General features: G+C 41.7%; 1 protein-coding gene across 3 annotated transcripts in view; it reads left to right on the plus strand.

Annotated features, from left to right (window-relative positions):
- The first annotated feature begins 1,724 nt into the window (after window positions 1-1,724).
- LOC118366917 (voltage-dependent L-type calcium channel subunit beta-4) overlaps window positions 1,725-21,260 on the plus strand; it is a 52,375-nt gene continuing 32,839 nt past the window's right edge. For 2 of the 3 annotated variants that reach the window (XM_035749753.1, XM_052493610.1), the window contains exons 1-2: window positions 1,725-1,999; window positions 3,403-3,486. In XM_035749753.1, the coding sequence (XP_035605646.1) occupies window positions 1,949-1,999; window positions 3,403-3,486 (135 nt within the window). In that variant the 5' untranslated portion in view covers window positions 1,725-1,948. Of the gene's footprint in view, window positions 2,000-3,402; window positions 3,487-20,028; window positions 20,399-21,260 lie in introns of those variants that run through there. The other variant, XM_035749755.2, reaches the window with a different exon arrangement.

Below are 21,260 nucleotides of genomic sequence, written 5' to 3' on the forward strand. Positions count from 1 at the left end.
CTCTCTTGTACTGATAATTCTGTTTTTCTTGTTGTAATATGTGTTCTCTGAATAGTGTGAAATAATTGGACATTTTGTAAGTGTACGATGGGAGAACAGTTAGTCAATGACACACATGATGTAGAAAGAGAATAACAGTAGGCAGTAATTTACAAGGCAGATGGTTGCGGACCATGTTCTCCCATGCGGAAATCATACACATAATGTTCCTGCGTTTTACACATCTGTAAAGGACTTCTTTTCACTCATGATTTCTGTTTTTTGCTGACCATGTATGGGGTCTTACAATCTATTTGGAAGGGGAAGACGCAACAGTATTCATCTTGTACCTGTGGAACTGGAGGTTGTCCCCTATTGTCAGATCTAATGTTCAATGAGTCAAGGCGTGTCCCTTCCTTTGGATTCCTTGGTGAAGGGGCTCGGTTCCTTCTGTTAAAATTACCTTGTGTAGGGCTCGGTTCCTTCTGTTATGACCTTGGTGAAGGGGCTCGGTTCCTTCTGTTAAAATTACCTTGTGTAGGGCTCGGTTCCTTCTGTTATGACCTTGGTGAAGGGGCTCGGTTCCTTCTGTTAAAATTACCTTGTGTAGGGCTCGGTTCCTTCTGTTATGACCTTGGTGAAGGGGCTCGGTTCCTTCTGTTATGACCTTGGTGAAGGGGCTCGGTTCCTTCTGTTAAAATTACCTTGTATAGGGCTCGGTTCCTTCTGTTATGACCTTGGTGAGGGGCGTTAACAAATGTCTACGTTGGAAGAAGAATCCCTATATGAAGAATCTCTCTAGAGAATCTCACTTTGACCAGTGATGCATGAGCAGTCACCTCTAATTGTTACTAGGAGACACAATGTTTTATTCAGTGAGCGTTTTCTTTGAGTTCACAATTCGACCACTGAAGAGCTGAACTAGTAATATTCTAGCACAGAAGCTGAAGCTTTAACAAGCCTGGTGTCCTAAGTGTTCCAATTTATTATGTGAGCTGTCTTTGGGTCTTACTGGCTTAACTTTCCATTGGCAGGATACACATACTCTATTGGCAGGATACATTTCTTTACTCTTTTTTTCCCACGCAAAGAGAGACTGAAGCTAAAGGTCCAGTGCACTTTTTTTGGTTACTACATGATTCCATGTGTTATTTAATAGTGTTGATGTGTTCATTATTATTATTCTACAATGTAGAAAATAGTTCAAATAAAGAAAAACCCTGGAATGAGTAGGTTTGTCCAAACATTTGACTGGTACTGTATGTCTTTTCTTATATTTTCCCCCTGTAAGACAGAGCACCAAAGATGAATTCATATTTTGTGGAAACCTAAGGGACAATAGTTTCATTATCTTATCAGCTCTCACATACAGAGGCTAATCCCCAAATATATTTCAGCACGATTTATTGTTTTCATATTTAATTATTGAGTAAATTGTTACATTCTTTTAATTCCAAATCCATAGATATGTACAGACTCAGAGGTTATTCCATGGTCAGAAATACATAAATATAGAGTATAATATAACAAATACAAATCTGTAATAAAAGAAAACTGTAATGAAATAAGCGTATTTCTCTAGAAACATCCAAACGTAAAAAATGGTGTATTTGCATCTTAGGCTATTTTACAAAAATAATAATGACAGATAAAACCAATGCCATACTGGCGATAGACCGCACGATGGATGATGCGGGAAGCAGAGACCAGCAGGCAAGATCGTGCCAGTTGCGCGTGCACATCTGTAGCGTATCATACAACAGCAGTGTGGAGTAGCACTGTACACGCGCAAAGACTGGTTCGTTCACACGGACTGTTTACCAAGAAAGTACTGTATCGTTCCTCATCTCTTTGACAGTTTGTAAGCAACAGTGCAAAGCTGGAGGAACCAACTCAACAACCGCAACAGCAGTTGCCATGGACCGGGACAGAGAGACAGCCTCCCCCCTGGACCGACGAACTAGCGGAGATGTCCCGGCATATCTACACCCGTCACGGGGCTAGCGATGGACTCCAGAAGGTAAAGTGCCGCGTTATAGGAGATACTGTACACGCTGTTCTTGGTCCCTGACTCGATTCTCCCACTGTTGTCAACAACAACAAAAACACTGGACTTTTAAATCCAACTGAGGTGATGTGTGTTACGTTTATGTATTTAGGACTATCCTAGGAGGTCAGTGTGGGACAACAAAGTGTTCTCCACTGCACCAAAATGGAGGAAACATTCTCTATGGGGCTACCTTCAGAAAGTTGGTTACAGGGGAAGAAAAATGTCAGCTTCTATCCTTGAGTAATGTTGTCTAAATATTTCCTTATTGATAGGCTACAGTAGTTTATTTATTATCTCACATTTGTAAAACAACTCTCAATAATGCAAGGTACAGTCCAGCCCAGTGCTTCCTAAGTACCCCAGGGGTACTTGGCCTATCCACAGGGGTGCTTGAGAAGACTCATGAGACCATAGACTTACTTGTAAAATGCATGAAGGGGAATTCAAAAGTGTTCTGGGCAGAGCAAAATGTACTTGGTGGTACAGTAACCAAAAAAGGTTAGGAACCACTGGTCAAGCCGACTAAACTCAACTCCACGATTTACAATGGAGTTGAGCAGCGACTTGTGTGAGCGGACTGGAGCTCCGATGTCACATAAAATTACGTTTTTTTTATTTATTTTTAATTACGGATGTCAGCATATTTTCTTAATTTTATGTGACGTCAGAGCTCCAGTCCACTCACGTTAGTTGCCATTAACTCCATCCTAAATTGTGGAGTTGAGTTTAATCGGCTAGGTACAGTCATAGCCTCCCTACGGTATGTGATGGTTACTGATGTTCGGTGTGAAGTTTTGCAGGTAGGGTGTGTGAATCTGATTTATGTGGTTTGAAATAGGGTATTTAATAATTCATCCATATAGCTGGAATCCAATTATGAAGGGCAGACTGACTGAACACATGACCTAGTTTCACAGCCTTATATCAATATGTTACATACAACAGCTTACATATTCAACATCTTACAGCATATAGTCAAGTCAACATGTGATAAACTGTAAATACGACACAATTGTTTTTAAGTTAGGCAGAAATGAAATGTGATGCAGTTGTATTTTCCCTCTACAATTATGTGACATCCTTAGTTCTTATGAAAGGTCTCTAGCTGAGCCAAAGCCTAGAGGCATTAGTTTGGGGAGCCAGTGAAAGTCTTTAGGTCTCAGCCAGGAGTCTACACCGTCACACCCAGAAGTCTACTGGATGGAAATGCATACAGTATGTTTTGGCTTTGCCCAGCCACCTGACGACAGTCACCTGATCACCTGAGGCCCCAGATGCTGGAGTCAGATAGGGAGTTCCTGAAGGTGCCCTTGTTGTGGTGCTGCAAAGTGAGAGTGACAGAGTGACTTATGTGATTTGGCTGTGCCCACCAGGTGAACAGAGGGACTTACTCCAGACGCAGTCGGCTGAAGAGGAGTGACGGCAGCACCACCTCCACCAGCTTTATCCTCAGACAGGTGAGAGAAACTAGAAAAACAACATTACTACACAATTACAAAGCAATTACTATAGATCACTATGTAACAACGTGATATCACAATATTGTTACGAGAATAATTCCAGAATTACTACACAGGAACAAAAATTGTATCAGGGGAAACCTGTTCCCACTACACTCTACATGCTTGTCCAAAACTAGGCTATACACTGTACTACAGCACAACTGTCATGCCTCTATAAACCCAGCTAGTTATATTTGCTGCTAGGTTTTCAGCAATGAATGCTCTTGTAACCAACTGCCAGTTGTGTTATCCAATTAACAGTTGTCAGTTGCGTACTGTCTGTACTAGACCCGTAACAAATGTGGGTCATCCTGTGCAAAATGTATTGTCTGAATGAAACATTCTGAATGCTTAAATTATTCTGGGAGAAGAGAACGGTGAACACACTTAACAAAACAGGTGTTGCTTCAACATTGGGTTGTCACCTCTGTTGCCTGGTGAGCCAGTGGCTTTGATTTGAGTGTGATTTGGAATTCACTGTCTTCTCATTATCTCTGTATTCACTCTCTGTATTCACTACCATTCATGTGTCATTTATTATGAATGAGTGAGACATATTGTTCTGGACATAGTCATAGTTGTCGCAGCACCTGTGTTCAACTGTATAACAAATGAAAGTATAACAAATGCAAAAATAGTCCTAAAATGATTATTCAGTAATACAGAGAGGACCATTTTCTGCTGGACTGTGACATCCAAAGTAATGGGTTGCCTAGGAAACTGCCCTCTGTCAAGGCTATTCAGCATTACAAGGACATCTTAATGTTATTGGCTTCTGCTTCTCTCTCTCTGTCATGGGGCTTGCCTATCACATGCTAGCGTGCGTGTGTGTAGGTGTGTGCGTGTGTTTTTACACGTGCATGTAAGCTGTGCACATATTAAAGCTTAACAAATCAGCTCCATATCAGCATGTCAGATTTGCTTATGACACTTATGACTTATGTTATGATGGCTGTTATGTCTTATGTAGCTGTTATAAAGGCTTTATGAATGTGTACATGCATAAGGATGTGTTTAATGTACTTTATATATAGGTCACTGCAGTCTTGAGGGAATTTATTGTTTGAATGGTTACTTTGCATACTGTGATATTTCAGGTCGCAGCTGCGGTCTGGATATGCAGAGTCTCAGTCTGCCTCATTCTATGTTCACTATACCCTTCTTTTAAACGATACACTATTAATCATTTGTCTTTTAATTGGATGTAGGAACAGTTTGTTCAGTTTTCACAGATTATTCCTCTCTCAAACGGTAAATGTTTATCCAATTAGGTCCTGAAGACATGCATCTCATGCTGTGTGACAATAATACTTTGTGTCTGATTGAAGCATATTGTTAGGGGGAAAATACAGTTTCTCACAAGTCATCTAGGTACACAAGGCGCACGCACGCACGCACGCACGCACGCACGCACGCACGCACGCACGCACACACACACACACACACACACACACACACACACACACACACACACACACACACACACACACACACACACACACACACACACACACACACAGCTCCTACACTACCGCCTGGCTGACCTTCCCCAGTTTGTCCTCATAAGACTATAGCGATGGATGTAGAAACAACATCTGCCCTGAGTGTTAAGTGTATCTATCCAGTGCATCTATCCAGTGCATCTATCCAATCTCATTTCAATGCTGCCGTTTTGCTGGGGAAAACCCCCATATTGATTGAAGTTTTAAGGTATTAAGGTTAGAGAAGGATGAGCATATGATCATGGGCATGGCATAGTGGCAAGAGATCCAGATGCGTATCTTGGGTGATCTTACAAATGTTCCCTATTCTTATTCTGTGCTTGTCCTTCGGCAGCCAGCCTGTTCAGACCAGGGGTTGTTCTGGGTCACTCCTGTCACTGTCAGTGAGCTATGTGTTTGGATTTAATCTCTTTACAGACAAGAGTGGTGGCTGGAGAGTCTTAAAGGGATACTTCGGGATTTTGGCAAGGAGGCCCTTTATCTACTTCCCCAGAGTCAGATGAACTTGTGGATACCATTTTTATGTCTCTGTGTCCAGTTCGAACAAAGTTAGAGGTAGTTTCTCGAGCCAATGTTAACTAGTGTTAGCACAATGACTGGAAGTCTATGGATATCTGCTAGCATGTACACTACCGGTCACTACTTTTTCTTTATTTTTACTATTTTCTACATTGTAGAATAATAGTGAAGACATCAAAACTATGAAATAACAGATATGGAATCATACAGTAACCAAAAAAGTGTTAAACAAATAAAAAATATATTTTATATTTGAGATTCTTCAAATAGCCACCCCTTGCCTTGATGACAGCTTTGCACACTCTTGTCATTCTCTCAACCAGCTTCATGGGGTAGTCACCTGGAATGCATTTCAATTAACAGGTGTGCCTTGTTAAAAGTTCATTTGTGGAATTTATTTCCTTCTTATTGTGTTTGAGCCAATCAGTTGTGTTGTGACAAGGTAGGGGGGTATACAGAATATAGACCTATTTGGCAAAAGACCAAGTCCATATTATGGCAAGAACAGCTCAAATAAGTAAGGAGAAACGATTGTTCATCAATCCTTTTAGACATGAAGGTCAGTCAATACGGAAAATTTCAAGAACTTTGAAAGTTTTTTCAAGTGCAGTCGCAAAAACCATCAAGCACTTTAATGAAACTGGCCCTCATGAGGACCGCCACAGGGAAGGAAGACCCCGAGTTACCTCTGCTGCAGAGGAAAAGTTCATTAGAGTTACCAGCCTCAGAAATTGCAGCCCAAATAAATGCTTCACAGAGTTCAAGTAACAGACACATCTCAACATCAAATCAAATGTATTTATTTAGCCCTTCGTACATCAGCTGATATCTCAAAGTGCTGTACAGAAACCCAGCCTAAAACCCCAAACAGCAAGCAATGCAGGTGTTGAAGCTTGTTGGCTAGGAAAAACTCCCTAGAAAGGCCAAAAACCTAGGAAGAAACCTAGAGAGGAACCAGGCTATGAGGGGTGGCCAGTCCTCTTCTGGCTGTGCCGGGTGGAGATTATAACAGAACATGGCCAAGATGTTCAAATGTTCATAGATGACCATCATGGTCAAATAATAGGTCTGGGACAGGTAGCACGTCCGGGGAACAGGTCAGGATTCCATAGCCACAGGCAGAACAGTTGAAACTGGAGCAGCAGCACGGCCAGGTGGACTGGGGACAGCAAGGAGTCATCATGCCAGGTAGTCCTGAGGCATGGTCCTAGGGTTCAGGTCCTCCGAAAGAGAGAAAGAAAGAGAGAAAAAGCGAATTAGAGAGAGCATACTTAAATACTTCACACAGGACACAGGATAAGACAGGAGGTACTCCAGATATAACAAACTAACCCTAGCCCCCTGACACATAAACTACTGCAGCATAAAAACTGGAGGCTGAGACAGGAGGGGTCAGGAGACACTGTGGCCCCATCCGATGATACCCGGACAGGGCCAAACAGGAAGGATATAACCCCACTCACTTTGCCAAAGCACAGCCCCCACACCACTAGAGGGATATCTTCAACCACCAACTTACCATCCTGAGACAAGGCCGAGTATAGCCCACAAAGATCTCCGCCACGGCACAACCCAAGGGGGGGCGCTAATCCAGACAGGAAGATCACATCAGTGACTCAACCCACTGAAATGACACATCCCTCCTAGGGACGGCATGAAAGAGTACCAGTAAGCCAGTGACTCAGCCCCTCTAATAGGGTTCGAGGCAGAGAATCCCAGTGGTAAGAGGGGAACCGGCCAGGTTCAACTGTTCAGAGGAGACTGTGTGAATCAGGCCTTCAAGGTCGAATTTCTGCGAAGAAACCACTACTAAAGGACACCAATAAGAAGAAGAGACTTGCCTGGGCCAATAAACATGAGCAATGGACATTAGACAGGTGGAAATTTGTCCTTTGATCTGGAGTCCAAATTTGACTTTGTGAGATGCATAGTAGGTGAACGGATTATCTCTGCATGTGTGGTTCCCCCCGTGAAGGATGGGGGAGGAGGTGTGATGGTGTGGGGGTCCTTTGCTGGTGACACTGATTTTGCTTCATTTAGAAATCATGGCACACTTAACCAGGATGGCTACCATAGCATTCTGCAGTGATACGCCATCCCATCTGGTTTGGTCTTAGTGGAACTATCATTTGTTTTTAAACAGGACAATGATCCAACACACCTCCAGGCTGTGTAAGGGCTATTTTACCAACGAGGGTGATAGAGTGCTGCGTCAGATGACCTGGCCTCCACAATCCCCCGGCCTCAACTACATTGAGATGGTTTGGGATGAGTCGGACTGCAGAGTGAAGGAAAAGCAGCCAACAAGTGCTCAGCATATGTGGGAACTCCTTCAAGACTGTTGGAAAAGCACTCCAGGTGAAGCTGGTTGAGAGAATGTCAAGAGTGTGCAAAGCTATCATCAAGGCAAAGGTTGGCTATTGGAATAATATATTTTGATTTGTTTAACACATTTTTGTTTACTACATTATTCCATATGTGTTAATTCATAGTTTTGATGTCTTCACTATTATTCTACAATGTAGAAAATAATAAAAATAAAGAAAACCCTTGAAGAGTAGGTGTTCTAAAACTTTTGACCTGCAGTGAATTTGCTAACGAACGAGAGAGGTTTGAGAGTAATAAGGGAAGGATGGAGGGTGTCTGAGGTTTAAGAGAGGTTGTATGAGGAGAAAGACTCAAGCTAGAGAAAACAGTCAAAAGAGAGAGGAAATGTTGGTGGAAAGATATTTAAGGTGAAATGTTACATGGAAGCAGCGTTTATTATGTTTTTTCCCTCATCCCCAGATGGTATATTTAGCTTCCTGTAGACAGATGTTCAGTGTTGGGTTCATGATGGGATAGTCATAGAATTAGAATAAATAATTCAAATTCTATGGGAATAACGTGTTCCAATCTGACCTTTGACTCTGACTGTGTCTTTGGGTTCTGTCCCATGGTCAATTTTCATTTTTTTGTCTCAAACCCCCCTCTTTACTGAAATACAGGAAAGGGGATGGACAGGCAGCTGTTTACAGACCAAAATAAACTGCAAAATAATCTTGCAACCTTCCAATATTTTATGAGATAATCCCATTCTATGTGGTTTTAGGATAGTAGGCTGGCAGCACTCAGAGAGCAGCTTTAGTTGATCTGAGGTGGTATTATTGAGTCATAGACTGAATGAACAGTAAGTAGTTCCACTATCCACATCACTGTCTGAGTCTGTCTGACAACCAACCAGTTTTATGACTGTACTGTATAACTGTATTTAAAAAATGTATGTACAGTATCAGTTCTTCAGTTTTGTTTAGTAGTGACTCACAAGGTGCCCAAGCAGTGAGTCACAAAAAAAAACACTTGACCAAGTTGGGGTCAATAAAGTACTACTCGACTCTTCTCTATTCTCTGCAGCTCCTTCGCTTAATTCAGTAGTGATTCAACATAGACCCCCACCATCTCTGACACTTTGAAAACTTCTGCACTAGGATGAGATAATTCATCAATATACACTGAACAAAAATATAAACACAACATGTAAAGTATTGGTCCCATGTTTCATGAGCTGAATTTGTTTTCTCCCAGAAATCTTCAATACGCACAAAAAACAAATCTCCCACAAATTTGTTTACATCCCTGTTAGTGAGCATTTATCCTTTGCCAAGGTGCTGAGGAGTATTTTTGTCTGTCATGAAGCCCTTTTGTGGGGAAAAACTAATTCTGATTGGCTGGGCCTGGCTCTCCAGTGGGTGGGCCTATGCCCTCCCTGGCCCACCCATGGCTGCACCCCTGCCCAATCATGTGAAATCCATAGATTAGGTCCTAATTAATTAATTAAAATATACTTATTTCCTTATATCAAATCAAATCAAATTTATTTATATAGCCCTTCGTACATCAGCTGATATCTCAAAGTGCTGTACAGAAACCCAGCCTAAAACCCCAAACAGCAAGCAATGCAGGTGTAGAAGCACGGTGGCTAGGAAAAACTCCCTAGAAAGGCCAAAACCTAGGAAGAAACCTAGAGAGGAACCAGGCTATGTGGGGTGGCCAGTCCTCTTCTGGCTGTGCCGGGTGGAGATTATAACAGAACATGGCCAAGATGTTCAAATGTTCATAAATGACCAGCATGGTCGAATAATAATAAGGCAGAACAGTTGAAACTGGAGTAGCAGCACGGCCAGGTGGACTGGGGACAGCAAGGAGTGATCATGTCAGGTAGTCCTGGGGCACGGTCCTAGGGCTCAGGTCCTCCGAGAGAGAGAAAGAAAGAGAGAATTAGAGAGAGCATATGTGGGGTGGCCAGTCCTCTTCTGGCTGTGCCGGGTGGAGATTATAACAGAACATGGCCAAGATGTTCAAATGTTCATAAAGGACCAGCATGGTCAAATTATAATAAGGCAGAACAGTTGAAACTGGAGCAGCAGCATGGTCAGGTGGACTGGGGACAGCAAGGAGTCATCATGTCAGGTAGTCCTGGGGCATGGTCCTAGGGCTCAGGTCCTTCGAGAGAGAGAAAGAAAGAGAGAAGGAGAGAATTAGAGAACGCACACTTAGATTCACACAGGACACCGAACTGTAACTCAGTAAAATCTTTGAAATTGTTGCATATACATTTATATTTTTGTTCAGTATAGTTCTAGGAACTGGACAGAAACTTCCAGCCATGATTTATGCCCGGTGCTCCAAGGTTAAAGCCATGACTGTCTGAGTTGGGACGGGAGTCTTCATATGTAGACATTTTAATTGAATGGCTTTTACATTCATTCACCTCTGAAATAAATCTCATTTTGGGATGAAAGCTAAGCATCGAAGCTTGTCTGAATCCGCTGAATGCTGTCTGAGATTTAATTGCCTTTCTAAATCACAATAATGTGTCCAAATGGTACCCTTTTCTCTAAATAGTGCACAATATACGAAATGGGGTACCATTTGGGATGTAGACAATGCCTTTAACAAAGCCATCTGGTTAGCCTATTTTTTCAGTTATAGTAGCAGCAGCAGCTATAGTAAACTGATTATACAAGATGCTGATTTCTGGTTAATCCCTTTTATGTAGGTCGCCTGGCTGAACTCTGGAGCAGTTCATTTATGAGTCACTTCTTCATGAAGCATCGGAAACAGCTCTGCCACTTCTCACCCTTTTCCTCTCCTCTTCTCACACTACCAGTACCAGTCCTTCAACAGCAAATCCTAATGGTTCATGACCTCATTACTCAATAACCTTTTATAAAGACTTATCTAAAAGTCAGAGGGTCTTATACTGGCTGACACCAGACATCAGCCAGAGTCTGATGCTTAAGCCAGGCAAAGAGGGTCTGCCAATGTCAGGCACAGGAGGTTGTTGGCATCTTAGTTGGGGAGAACGGGTTCGTGGTAATAACTGGAGCAGAATCAGTGGAATGGTATCAAACACATCAAACACATGGTTTTCAGGTGTTTGATGCCATTCCATTTGCCCCATTCTGTACATTATTATTATTTAATTTAACCTTTATTTAACTAGGCAAGTCAGTTAAGGACACATTCTTATTTACAATGACGGTCTACCCCGGCCAAACCCGGGCCAATTTTGCACCGCCCTATGGGACTCCCAATCACAGCCGGTTGTGATACAGCCTGGAATCGAACCAGGGTGTCTGTAGTGACGCCTCTATCACTGAGGTACAGTGCCTTAGACTGCTGCGCCACTCGGGAGCTCCAGCAGCCTCCACTGATGTCAGAGTGTGCTGTACGTGTCTAGGAGATGAGTTTGCTGTACTCTTAGAAAATGGTGCTATCTAGAACCTAAAAGGGTTCTTCAGCTTTCCTTATTAGAGAACCATGTTTGGTTCCAGTTAGAACACAATTTCAGTTCCAGTTAGAACACAATTTTTTCTAAAAGTGTCGCTAGGTCAATTTGGATCTGTGGGATGAGTCTATGGGATAAGCTTCAGTAACTAGGACAGTAACTGTTTACATCACAGTGAGTCTGTCTCTTAAGATCTATGGGATGAGTCTTTTCTCTGCTAGCTAGGACAGTAACTGTTTACATCACAGTGAGTCTGCCTCTTAAGATCTATGGGATGAGTATTTTCTCTGCTAGCTGGGACAGTAACTTTACAGCACAGTGAGTCTGTCTCTTAAGATCTATGGGATGAGTCTTTTCTCTGCATGCTAGGACAGTAACTTTACAGCACAGTGAGTCTGTCTCTTAAGATCTATGGGATGAGTCTTTTCTCTGCTAGCTAGGACAGTAACTGTTTACAGCACAATGGGCCTGTGTCTGTCTCTTAGGATCTGCAGTGATGCAGTTGCCAGCCGGGCTACAAAGCTGTACTGTACATAGACATCTAATTGAGTACAATGACGTCAAAAATGTTTTCTGGTGGAAAACTTCCATATCTAATTTTGTACCCTAATTTTGTACCCTTATTCAGATGAGAAGTAGATCAATTGTAGTGCAGTCAGCTATTTAGGCTGAGTGTCAGCTCTTGGTGCAGCTGGGTCTCTCTCGCTCCCTGGAGACCTGTAGTGCACTAGTGCTCTCTGCTGCCTGATTCTAGATACTACTGAATATAGACCATATCATTTCTCATGCCTTAAAATACTGTACCTTGACTCTCATTCTAAGTCATAGGTGTTTTTAGTGATTCTTTATATTCTATCTATTCTTTTTTGTATAAATACACACGTTACATGAAGCTTCCCATACTGATGGTATTAGATGAGGCCAGTCCAGTGAAGAAGATGGGCTACCACTAGGTGAGAAAGCACATAGAAGGGATGAACACCCTTCCCCCTTCCCATTACTGAAGCCTCAGGGGTTTACTGTAGAGGTCAGGGGATGTGGAAAGGATGAACCCTCTTCCTCTCCATTATCATAAAACAGGGTTGGTTAGGAGAGAGTCAAACCTGTCCTAAAAGGGGGTTGGGTATTCTATTTATTTTACCTTTATTTTAGCAGGGAGTCACCATTGAGACCAGTGTCTCTTTTTCAAGGGAGCCATGCATATACAATTTTATAGAACAACATTCAATACAACATAAAACAAGTCAAATACAGCATGACACAAATTGCACAAATAACATAAATATGCAGTGCATTCGGAAAGTATTCAGACCCCTTGACTTTTTCCACATTTTGTTACATTACAGCCTTATTTTAAAATTGATCAAATAAAAAATGTTCCTCATCAATCTACACACAATACCCCATAATGACAAAGCAAAAACTGTTTATTTTTTATTTATGCAAATCTATTAAAAAGAAAAAACAAAAATAGCTTATTTCCATAAGTATTCAGACCCTTTGTTATGAGACTGGAAATAGAGCTCAGGTGCATCCAGTTTCCATTGTCATCCTTTATTAGTATCACTTATTATTTCACCCCAATTGGTAGTTACAGTCTTGTCCCTTCGCTGCAACTCCCATACGGACTCGGGAGAGGCGAAGGTCGATAGCCAAGCCTCACTGCTCGCTTAACCCGGAAGCTAGCCGCACCAATGTGTTGGAGGAAACACCGTCCAACTGGCGACCATGTCAGAATGCATGCGCCCGGTCCGCCAGAGGAGTCGCTACAGCCCAATGGGACAAGGACATCCCGGCCTCTCTCCCCTAACCCGAACCACACTGGGCCAATTGTGCGCCGCCTCAATTGTGTGTGTGACACAGCCCAGGGTTTGTAGTGACACCTCTAGCACTGCGATGCAGTGCCTGAGACAGCTACGCCACTCGGGAGGCCCCCTTAAGATGTTTCTACAACTTGATTGAAGTCCACCTGTGGTAAATTCAATTGATTGGACATGATTTGGAATGGGACACACCTGGGTCCCACAGTTGACAGTGCATGTTAGAGCAAAAACCAAGCCATGAATTGTTCGTAGAGCTCCGAGACAGGATTGTGTTGAGGCACAGACCTGGGGAATAGTACCAAAAAATGTCTGCAGCATTGAAGGTCCCCAAGAACAAAGTGGCCTCCCTCATTTTTAAATGGAAGAAGTTTGGAATTACCAAGACTCTTCCTAGACCTGGCCGCCCGGCCAAACTGAGCAATCAGGGGAGAAGGGCCTTGGTCTAAGGCACTGCATCGCAGTGGTAGAGGCGTCACTACAGACCCGAGTTCGATCCCGGGCTGTATCACAACCGGCCGAGATCGGGAGTCCCATAGGGCGGCGCACGTTTGGCCCCGCATTGTCTGAGTTAACGCTTAAATAAAAAATGGCATCCAGGGATTTAAAAGTAATGGCAGCTGCACTTTGATAAATAGTATCACCATAATCATTAACAGCTAGAAAGGTTGATTGCACAATCTGATTCCTGCTGACTAGAGAGAGACACGATCTGTTTGTGTAAAAAAAACTCACATTAGTTTCTTAACAAGCTCATTCATTTTTTTTAAACAAATCATTGTCAATCCAAATACCAAGGTATTTGTAATGCAGAGACTCTTTCGATTATAGAACCATCCAATGAGTGAAGATATAATCCATCTGAGATAATCTTATGAGAACTTGAAAACAACATGTATTTAGTATGGCCCGTATTAAATCACAGGTTTTAAATCAGTAAAGGTTTCCTACATAGTTGCAAAATGGGACTGTAGCCTTGTGACAGCTAGGTCTGCAGCTGGAGCAATTGTGTACATAATAGTATCACTGTAGCGATCGTTGTCCTCCTCAGATGAGGAATAGGAAGGATCAGACCAAAACTCAGTGTGGTAAGTTTCCATGTTAATTTAAATAAATAAACTGAACACTGCAATAACCAAAAAACAACAAAGAGAGAGAGTGAACGAAACAAAACAGTTTTGTAAGGTGAAGACACACAAAACAGAAAACAACTACCCACAAACACAGGTGGGAACAGGCTACCTAAGTATGGTTCTCAATCAGAGACAATGATAGACAGCTGCCTCTGATTGGGAACCATACCAGGCCAAACACAGAAATACAAAACAGAACAAAAACATAGAATGCCCACCCCAACTCACGCCCTGACCAAACCAAAAATAGAGACATAAAAAAGGAACTAAGGTCAGGACGTGACAATCATATAAATGAAATGTACAACTTTTAACAGATTGACCAATAGCATTTGTATAAATAGTGAAAAGAACAGGTTCTAGAATCAACCCCTGCGGAACACCGTTACTTCAAGAAATTCTGACATAACCACATCAATCACGATGGCCTGAGTTCTGTCAATCATGAAACCAAGAGAAGGCGTTAGAGCCCAGGCCAATCGAGTACAACTTGTTCATTAAAATGGCATGATCAAAGAATCAAATGCTTTTGTTTGTCCACAAACAAGGCAGCACAATTCATTTTAGCATCTAAAACATTCACAAAATGATTAACAACTCATGTGGTTGCTGTGTTAGTGCTGTGCCCTGGACTAAACCCAAATTGATTTATATTCAAAATGCTATGCTCAGATAAAAAAAGAGGTAAGTTGTTTATTTACCAAGGATTCAAGAATCTTAGCTAGACATGGAAGCCTGGAAATGGGACAATAGTTATCAAGATCACTGCTATCCCTGCCCTTGTGGAGTGGCAGCACATAAGCTGTTTTCCATACTTTTGAAATATTTATGGGTTACTGCGCCAGCAATGAGGGGGCAGCACACTTGAGCAGACCCGGCTCCAATTGGTCAGTCCCTGTGGATTTCTTGGTATTTATAGCAAGCAAGGCATCAATGACTTATATTTCTGTGAATTGCTGAAATGCAAAAGCTTGACTACCATTTAACGAGTCAATCTACAAAATTTCAGAATTTGCATTTTGCCCACAGTCCCCGCCGTTCAATGAGATGTTGTTGAATCCGTTTTTTAAAGGTACTTTTGCTGTTTGCTTGAGTAATTAGAAATGGAAGGAAGTTTCATGCGATCATGGCTCTCTAAAAAAATGGTGCGTAGCTGTGACTTGGGGACTGTGAAGAGACCCTTGGTGGCATGTCTTGTGGGGTATGTATGGATGTCTGAGCTGAAGGTTAATTGATTATGCAGGCAATCTGGAATTTTCATCACAGTAATATTTCTCATAAAAACTAGGAGAAGCAGTTACTCTCTTGTCAACCCTCAAACAGGAAAGGCTGGCATACATGTTGTTGATGTAAGTTATGTATGTGCAGTTAAGGCCAAGGCGTGGTGCTCTGTTTTGAGCCAGCTGCTGCTTTGCTAGGTCATTCTTTGCTGCACTATATTAACGGACAGTAATCAAGATGGGACAACACCAGAGCCTGAACAACTAGTACAGTGGATTTGTGTCAAAAACGCAGAACAGCTTCCTACTTGTTAGATATTACTGCACTGTCAGCACTGTCAGCATTTCGCTACACTTGCAATAACATCTGCTAAACACATGTATGTGACCAATAACATTTAATTTAATTTGATTTGATTCAACTTGCTCATTGATTACACCCTTTATGTACAACTCCAGTTGAGGTTCAGGTCTTAGATAATGTTTTGAACCAAATACAATGCTTTTAGTTTTAGATGTATTTAAGAACAGTTTATTATTAATCACCCATTCTGATACTGACTGTAACTCCTTATGTAGAATTTCAGTGAGCTCACTGGCTTTGGGTGCTGACATGTAGAGTGTGGAATCATCTGCATACATAGTCCTTATAGCATTGTGTAAGACCAGTGGCAAATCATTTAGAAAAACGAAGATCAATAACGGGTCCAAGGCAACTGCCCTGAGGGACACTGCACTGTACATATCTGATGTTTAGTGCTGAGCGATTAGTGATTTTTGAGCTCGGGTCGGTTTCGTTTCTATTATTAAAAAATAATAACGGTTTTCTGTTTCGTACATTAATGCATTATGCATCATGTGGGATGAATGCTGTAACAACACAGAAAAAAATCAACTAATAAAATTCACATGATGGCAGTGACTGGCCATTAATGCTTAAAACTTGATTTTATTTTATTTAACCTTTATTTAACTAGGCAAGTCAGTTAAGAACAAATTCTTATTTACAATGACGGCCTACCAAAAGGCCTCCTGCGGGGACGGGGGCCTGGGATTAAAAATAAAAAATAAATCAAATATAAATATCCTCTATAAATACAGGACAAAAAACACATCACAACAAGAGACAACACAACACTATATAAAGAGAGACCTGAGACAACAACACACCAAGGCAGCAACACATGACAACGAAGCATGGTAGCAACACAACATGACAACAACATGGTAGCCGCACAAAACATGGTACAAACATTATTGGGCACAGACAACAGCACAAAGGGCAAGAAGGTAGAGACAACCATACATCACACAAAGCACCCACAACTGTCAGTAAGAGTGTCCATGATTGTGTATTTGAATGAAGAGATTGAGATAAAACTGTCCAGTTTGAGTGTTTGTTGCAGCTCGTTCCAGTCGCCAGCTGCAGCGAACTGAAAAGATGATCGACCCAGGGATGTTTGTGCGTCAGGACCTTTAACATAATGTGACTGGCAGAACGGGTGTTGTATGTGGTGGAGGGCTGCAGTAGATATCTCAGATAGGGGGGAGTGAGGCCTAACTTACAGTATGAACCATCATGTATTCACATTACTTTAATCAAATATTTCAGTTGTTGTGTATATTACATTTGTTTTATTTTCTGACGTTATTATTTAATTCCAAGTATTCATCTCATCTCTATAGAGCTGCTGCCTATGCTATCTGACAAAATCACTATTTTAGTAGTTCTTCAAAGTAAATAAGGCATACTTTTATGGCTGCTGAATACCAAACTGTCAATCACTTAGAAAATGTATTTTCAGGATACCTCGCAAAGCATCTGATTTCTGTCCCTCTCGACCGGGCGTTCTCTCTTTTCTCTGTCTCCGTGTCTTCTCCACACAGACCAGACAAGTAGGCAAGTAATTTTCTATTTTATTTTATTTGACCATTTAGAATACATAAAGAAGCCACACCAGGCAACCAATACATTTACCAAAATTGACATGGATTATATACACAAAAAGTCAAAGACTTTTTCCCATTGTGGTCCTCTATTGGTTGGCTTATACAAAAAGTAAATATGTATTATGGTCATTGTAGTTAATTACCACATTTTCTGCGCTAACCTATGTAAAATATTGGCCTGTTGGAAACTACAACTCTCAACTACGTCGCACAGTTCGGGCTTGATTTGATTTATCTTCAGAGAAACTGCACATCGGTCTCACAGGAAAAAAAATAACTAAATGGAATTTTACCAATTTTGGTTAATTGCTCAGCACTACTGATGTTAGAGAAGCTTCCATTGAAAAACATTCTCTGGGTTCTATTGTATAAATAACTCTCCAACCATGTGACAGCAATAACATCAAAGGCTGAAATCTAACAAAACAGCTCCAACTAACAACGTGTTATCCATTTATTTTAACCAATTATCTGTTGTGCAGTACAAGTTAAGTGCCCTTCTCTATATTCCATACTGAAAGTCGGTAGTTAACTAAAAAATAGCATTTTATTTGGTCAAACACAATTCTCTCCATCAGTTTACTAAGAACAGACAGCAAACTGATTGGGCGGCTGTTAGAGCCAGCAAAGGGTGCTTTACTGTTTAAGGGCAGTGTGCTTTTCTCTTATAAATTACTTTATGCCCAACCTTTGGCACTTTGGCTTTCCTTGTTATTGCCACAATGTAATGGTCACTACAGCCAATGGAAACTAATATTGCTTTGTAGCAAAGCTCTGCAGCATTAGTGAAGATATGATCAATACAAGTAGATGTCACAGATCCAACACTATTGGTGTGCACTCTAGTTGGTTGTGATAACCTGGGTCATATTACAGATATTAATCACAGTTAGAAGCTTCCTCTTGAGCGAACAGCTAGTTGCTAACCAGTCAATGTTCAGGTCCAGTGGTGACCCGTCATTCAGAGCCCCACCTGTTTTGAGCCTCACCTGAGCCAATAGTGGCGCAATTAGAGAACATTACCAACCCCTACTATCTGTATTTTCCGCTGGCTGCCCCACCACCACAAAAAGCACTGAACTCGGCTGAAACACCTGCATTTTGGAGCTGCCTTACTCAAGAATGCAAAAAAGACACAATGTTTGGATACGGCTTTATTAACTTAATTACTTTTGTTTTGCCTGTTTTGCATGTTATTTTGGCATTAATACGTGTCACATATCAGTTTGCAAACAATGTAAAAAGAAAAGTGGGTTTGGGTAGGAGAGAGTCAAATCTGTCCGATTGTGATGTTTCATATTTTCAGATGAGAAGATGGGCAGTTTGTAGCATGTGCACCTGCTGTGAGTCTCTTCATCACTAGAGGGCGATATTGCTCCAGTCTTCCACCATGTCTTTTGAAAGGAGCTCTCTGAATCCCAACAAATGTTTCACTGAAATTTCACTTGATTAAATCAAAGGGACACTTGTTTGAGAATGTACTTGTTAATCGAAATTGTAATCAGAAACGAGAAAAATATATCATGAATATATCTCCTCATTATAAAATGAAATTATTTGTATGTCTAATTTTACACTGAGTATACACAACATTAAGAACTCCTACTCTTTCTATGACATAAACTGACCAGATGAATCCAGGTGAAAGCTATGATCTATTATTGATGTCACTTGTTAAATCCACTTCGATCAGCGTAGACATGGATTGAGACATGGATTGTGTGTGAGCCATTCAGAGGGTAATGGGCAAGACAAAAGATAAAAATGCCTTTCAACGGGGTATGGTAGTAGGTGCCAGGCGCAATGGTTTGTGTCAAAAACTGCAACACTGCTGGGTTTTTCACACTTTTCCTGTGTGTATCAATAATCGTTCCACCACCCAAAGGACAACTGTGGGATGCAATGTAGTCAAAACACACTCATATACACACCTGCATCCCACTGAACCTAAGCAGGGTCGATACTGGTCGGTCCCTGGATGGAAGAACAGATGCTGCTGGAAGTGGTACTGGAGTGCCAGTAGGAGGCACGATCCCCCAAAAAAAAGGATTCCAATGCCACAGAACTTTGCCCTGTGTAGAGTGTCGTCTTTTGTATGGGACGTTAAAAGGGTCTGGTCCTCAATCTGACCATCATGGCCACCTAATTATCCCCAGCTTCCAGTTCGCTCTTTCATCCCCCTCCCCCAGTAACTATTCCCCAGGCCGTTGATGTATATGAAAATGTTTTCTCACTCAACTTACCTGGTAAAATAAGGGTTATAAAAATATAAACACACACATATTAGCCTTTTCACCAAGCCACCATACGACAGAGGAAAATAAAAAGAGATAGGGGAGGGCTATAGAGTTAAAGATAGAGAGATAGTGAGAATACAACAGAGGGTATTAGACATGGGTAGAAAATTACATGAGACCCCAGTCAGAGATGGAGGGGAAAGGCTGCCGCTCTCAATCTACAGACCCTCCTCTTCTCTTCCTTATTCACCATCAGTGAGAATGCTCGCTCAAGCTGACTGGAGCATGAAGAAGCCAATCAGGAGCCTGCCTCCCTGCTTTGTCATCAGCCTATGATTGAGGAACAGTTGGCTCTTCATTTGGAAGGCAGATAACATGCCAGGTCTGGATCTAGAGAGCAGCCTCTGGGGATAACTGAAGCTCTACGTTGCCTTATTATGGGTTTAAGGAAAACTCTTTAAGCCTGGGGCAAAAACATTTAAATTCACCATCAAGGCTAAGAGAGGAGAACAATAAGAAGGGGCTTTTTAAAATGTCTGCTATGGTGTGGTTGTTTTCTATCTTGTGGGAATGTAACCCCCATTAATCCATCTCTAGTGCTGGTGCTTCAATCCATCGTTACTAGTTTTTGTAAATTCGTCAAGTGGTGCTTGTTGGAATATTAAACCTCCATGTATGATAATTTGTACCTACATGGATTTGAAGACTCGGAGGCGGTGAGTAAGGGGTTGTGGTGGAGGGCTAGATGGTGTAAGCAGTGTTAATTGCCTGTGCCGTGCTGTTATTTTCTCATTGTGTGTATGTGTGTGTGTGTCTGAGAAAGAGAGAGAGGTACCTGGGTATTGACAACACCATACAACTGACACTGGTTGAACATGCAAACAAACACACAAAATGCACTCAAACACACACAAGGGGTCGGGGGAGGGTGGAAACTCAGCGTGTATAAGAGAAGGTGTGTGGATCATGGGGGGGGGGGGGGTGGAGGAGAGGGATGCATGGTTCTCCGTGTGATTCTCATTCTCTGTATGGTTCTCTTTGTGATTCTCCAAGGTTAATGTTGTTTTCTGATGCCACTGAAGGAGAACAAGCTAGATGAACCCTTCATTACTTCGTTCTATATTATTGAACATCCACTGCTCTTGACATACAGGACTCTCTCTATACCATCTACCATGTCTTTGGATGACTGATTAGCCAATACACGCTGTAACTCTGTGTGTGTGTGTGAGTGTGCGTGTGTTTAGCCTGCGGAGCAGAGCCTTAGACCTTCCCTTTAAGGTTGTGATTGCTTAATGTATCATTATGTAGCTCCTTGGAACAGAGAGCTGCAAGTATGTTGTGTCTCATTTAAAGGGACAGTGTCCCACCATTTTCCTTCTGCACTCTGTTGTTTTCTCCTTTCACTATTTCTCTCAGATGAAAGCATGTATAGTACAATCAACACACACATAGGGATGCAGATGATCAGAGAACCATGAAGTCCAAAATACAGAGCAGTACAACAATCCTATCAATGCAGACTACACAGTGCTAGAGTAGGTCTTCATACACACAACCATTATACTCAATTGCTAT

Source organism: Oncorhynchus keta, chromosome 34, assembly GCF_023373465.1.
Source record: "Oncorhynchus keta strain PuntledgeMale-10-30-2019 chromosome 34, Oket_V2, whole genome shotgun sequence".
NCBI lineage: Eukaryota > Metazoa > Chordata > Actinopteri > Salmoniformes > Salmonidae > Oncorhynchus > Oncorhynchus keta.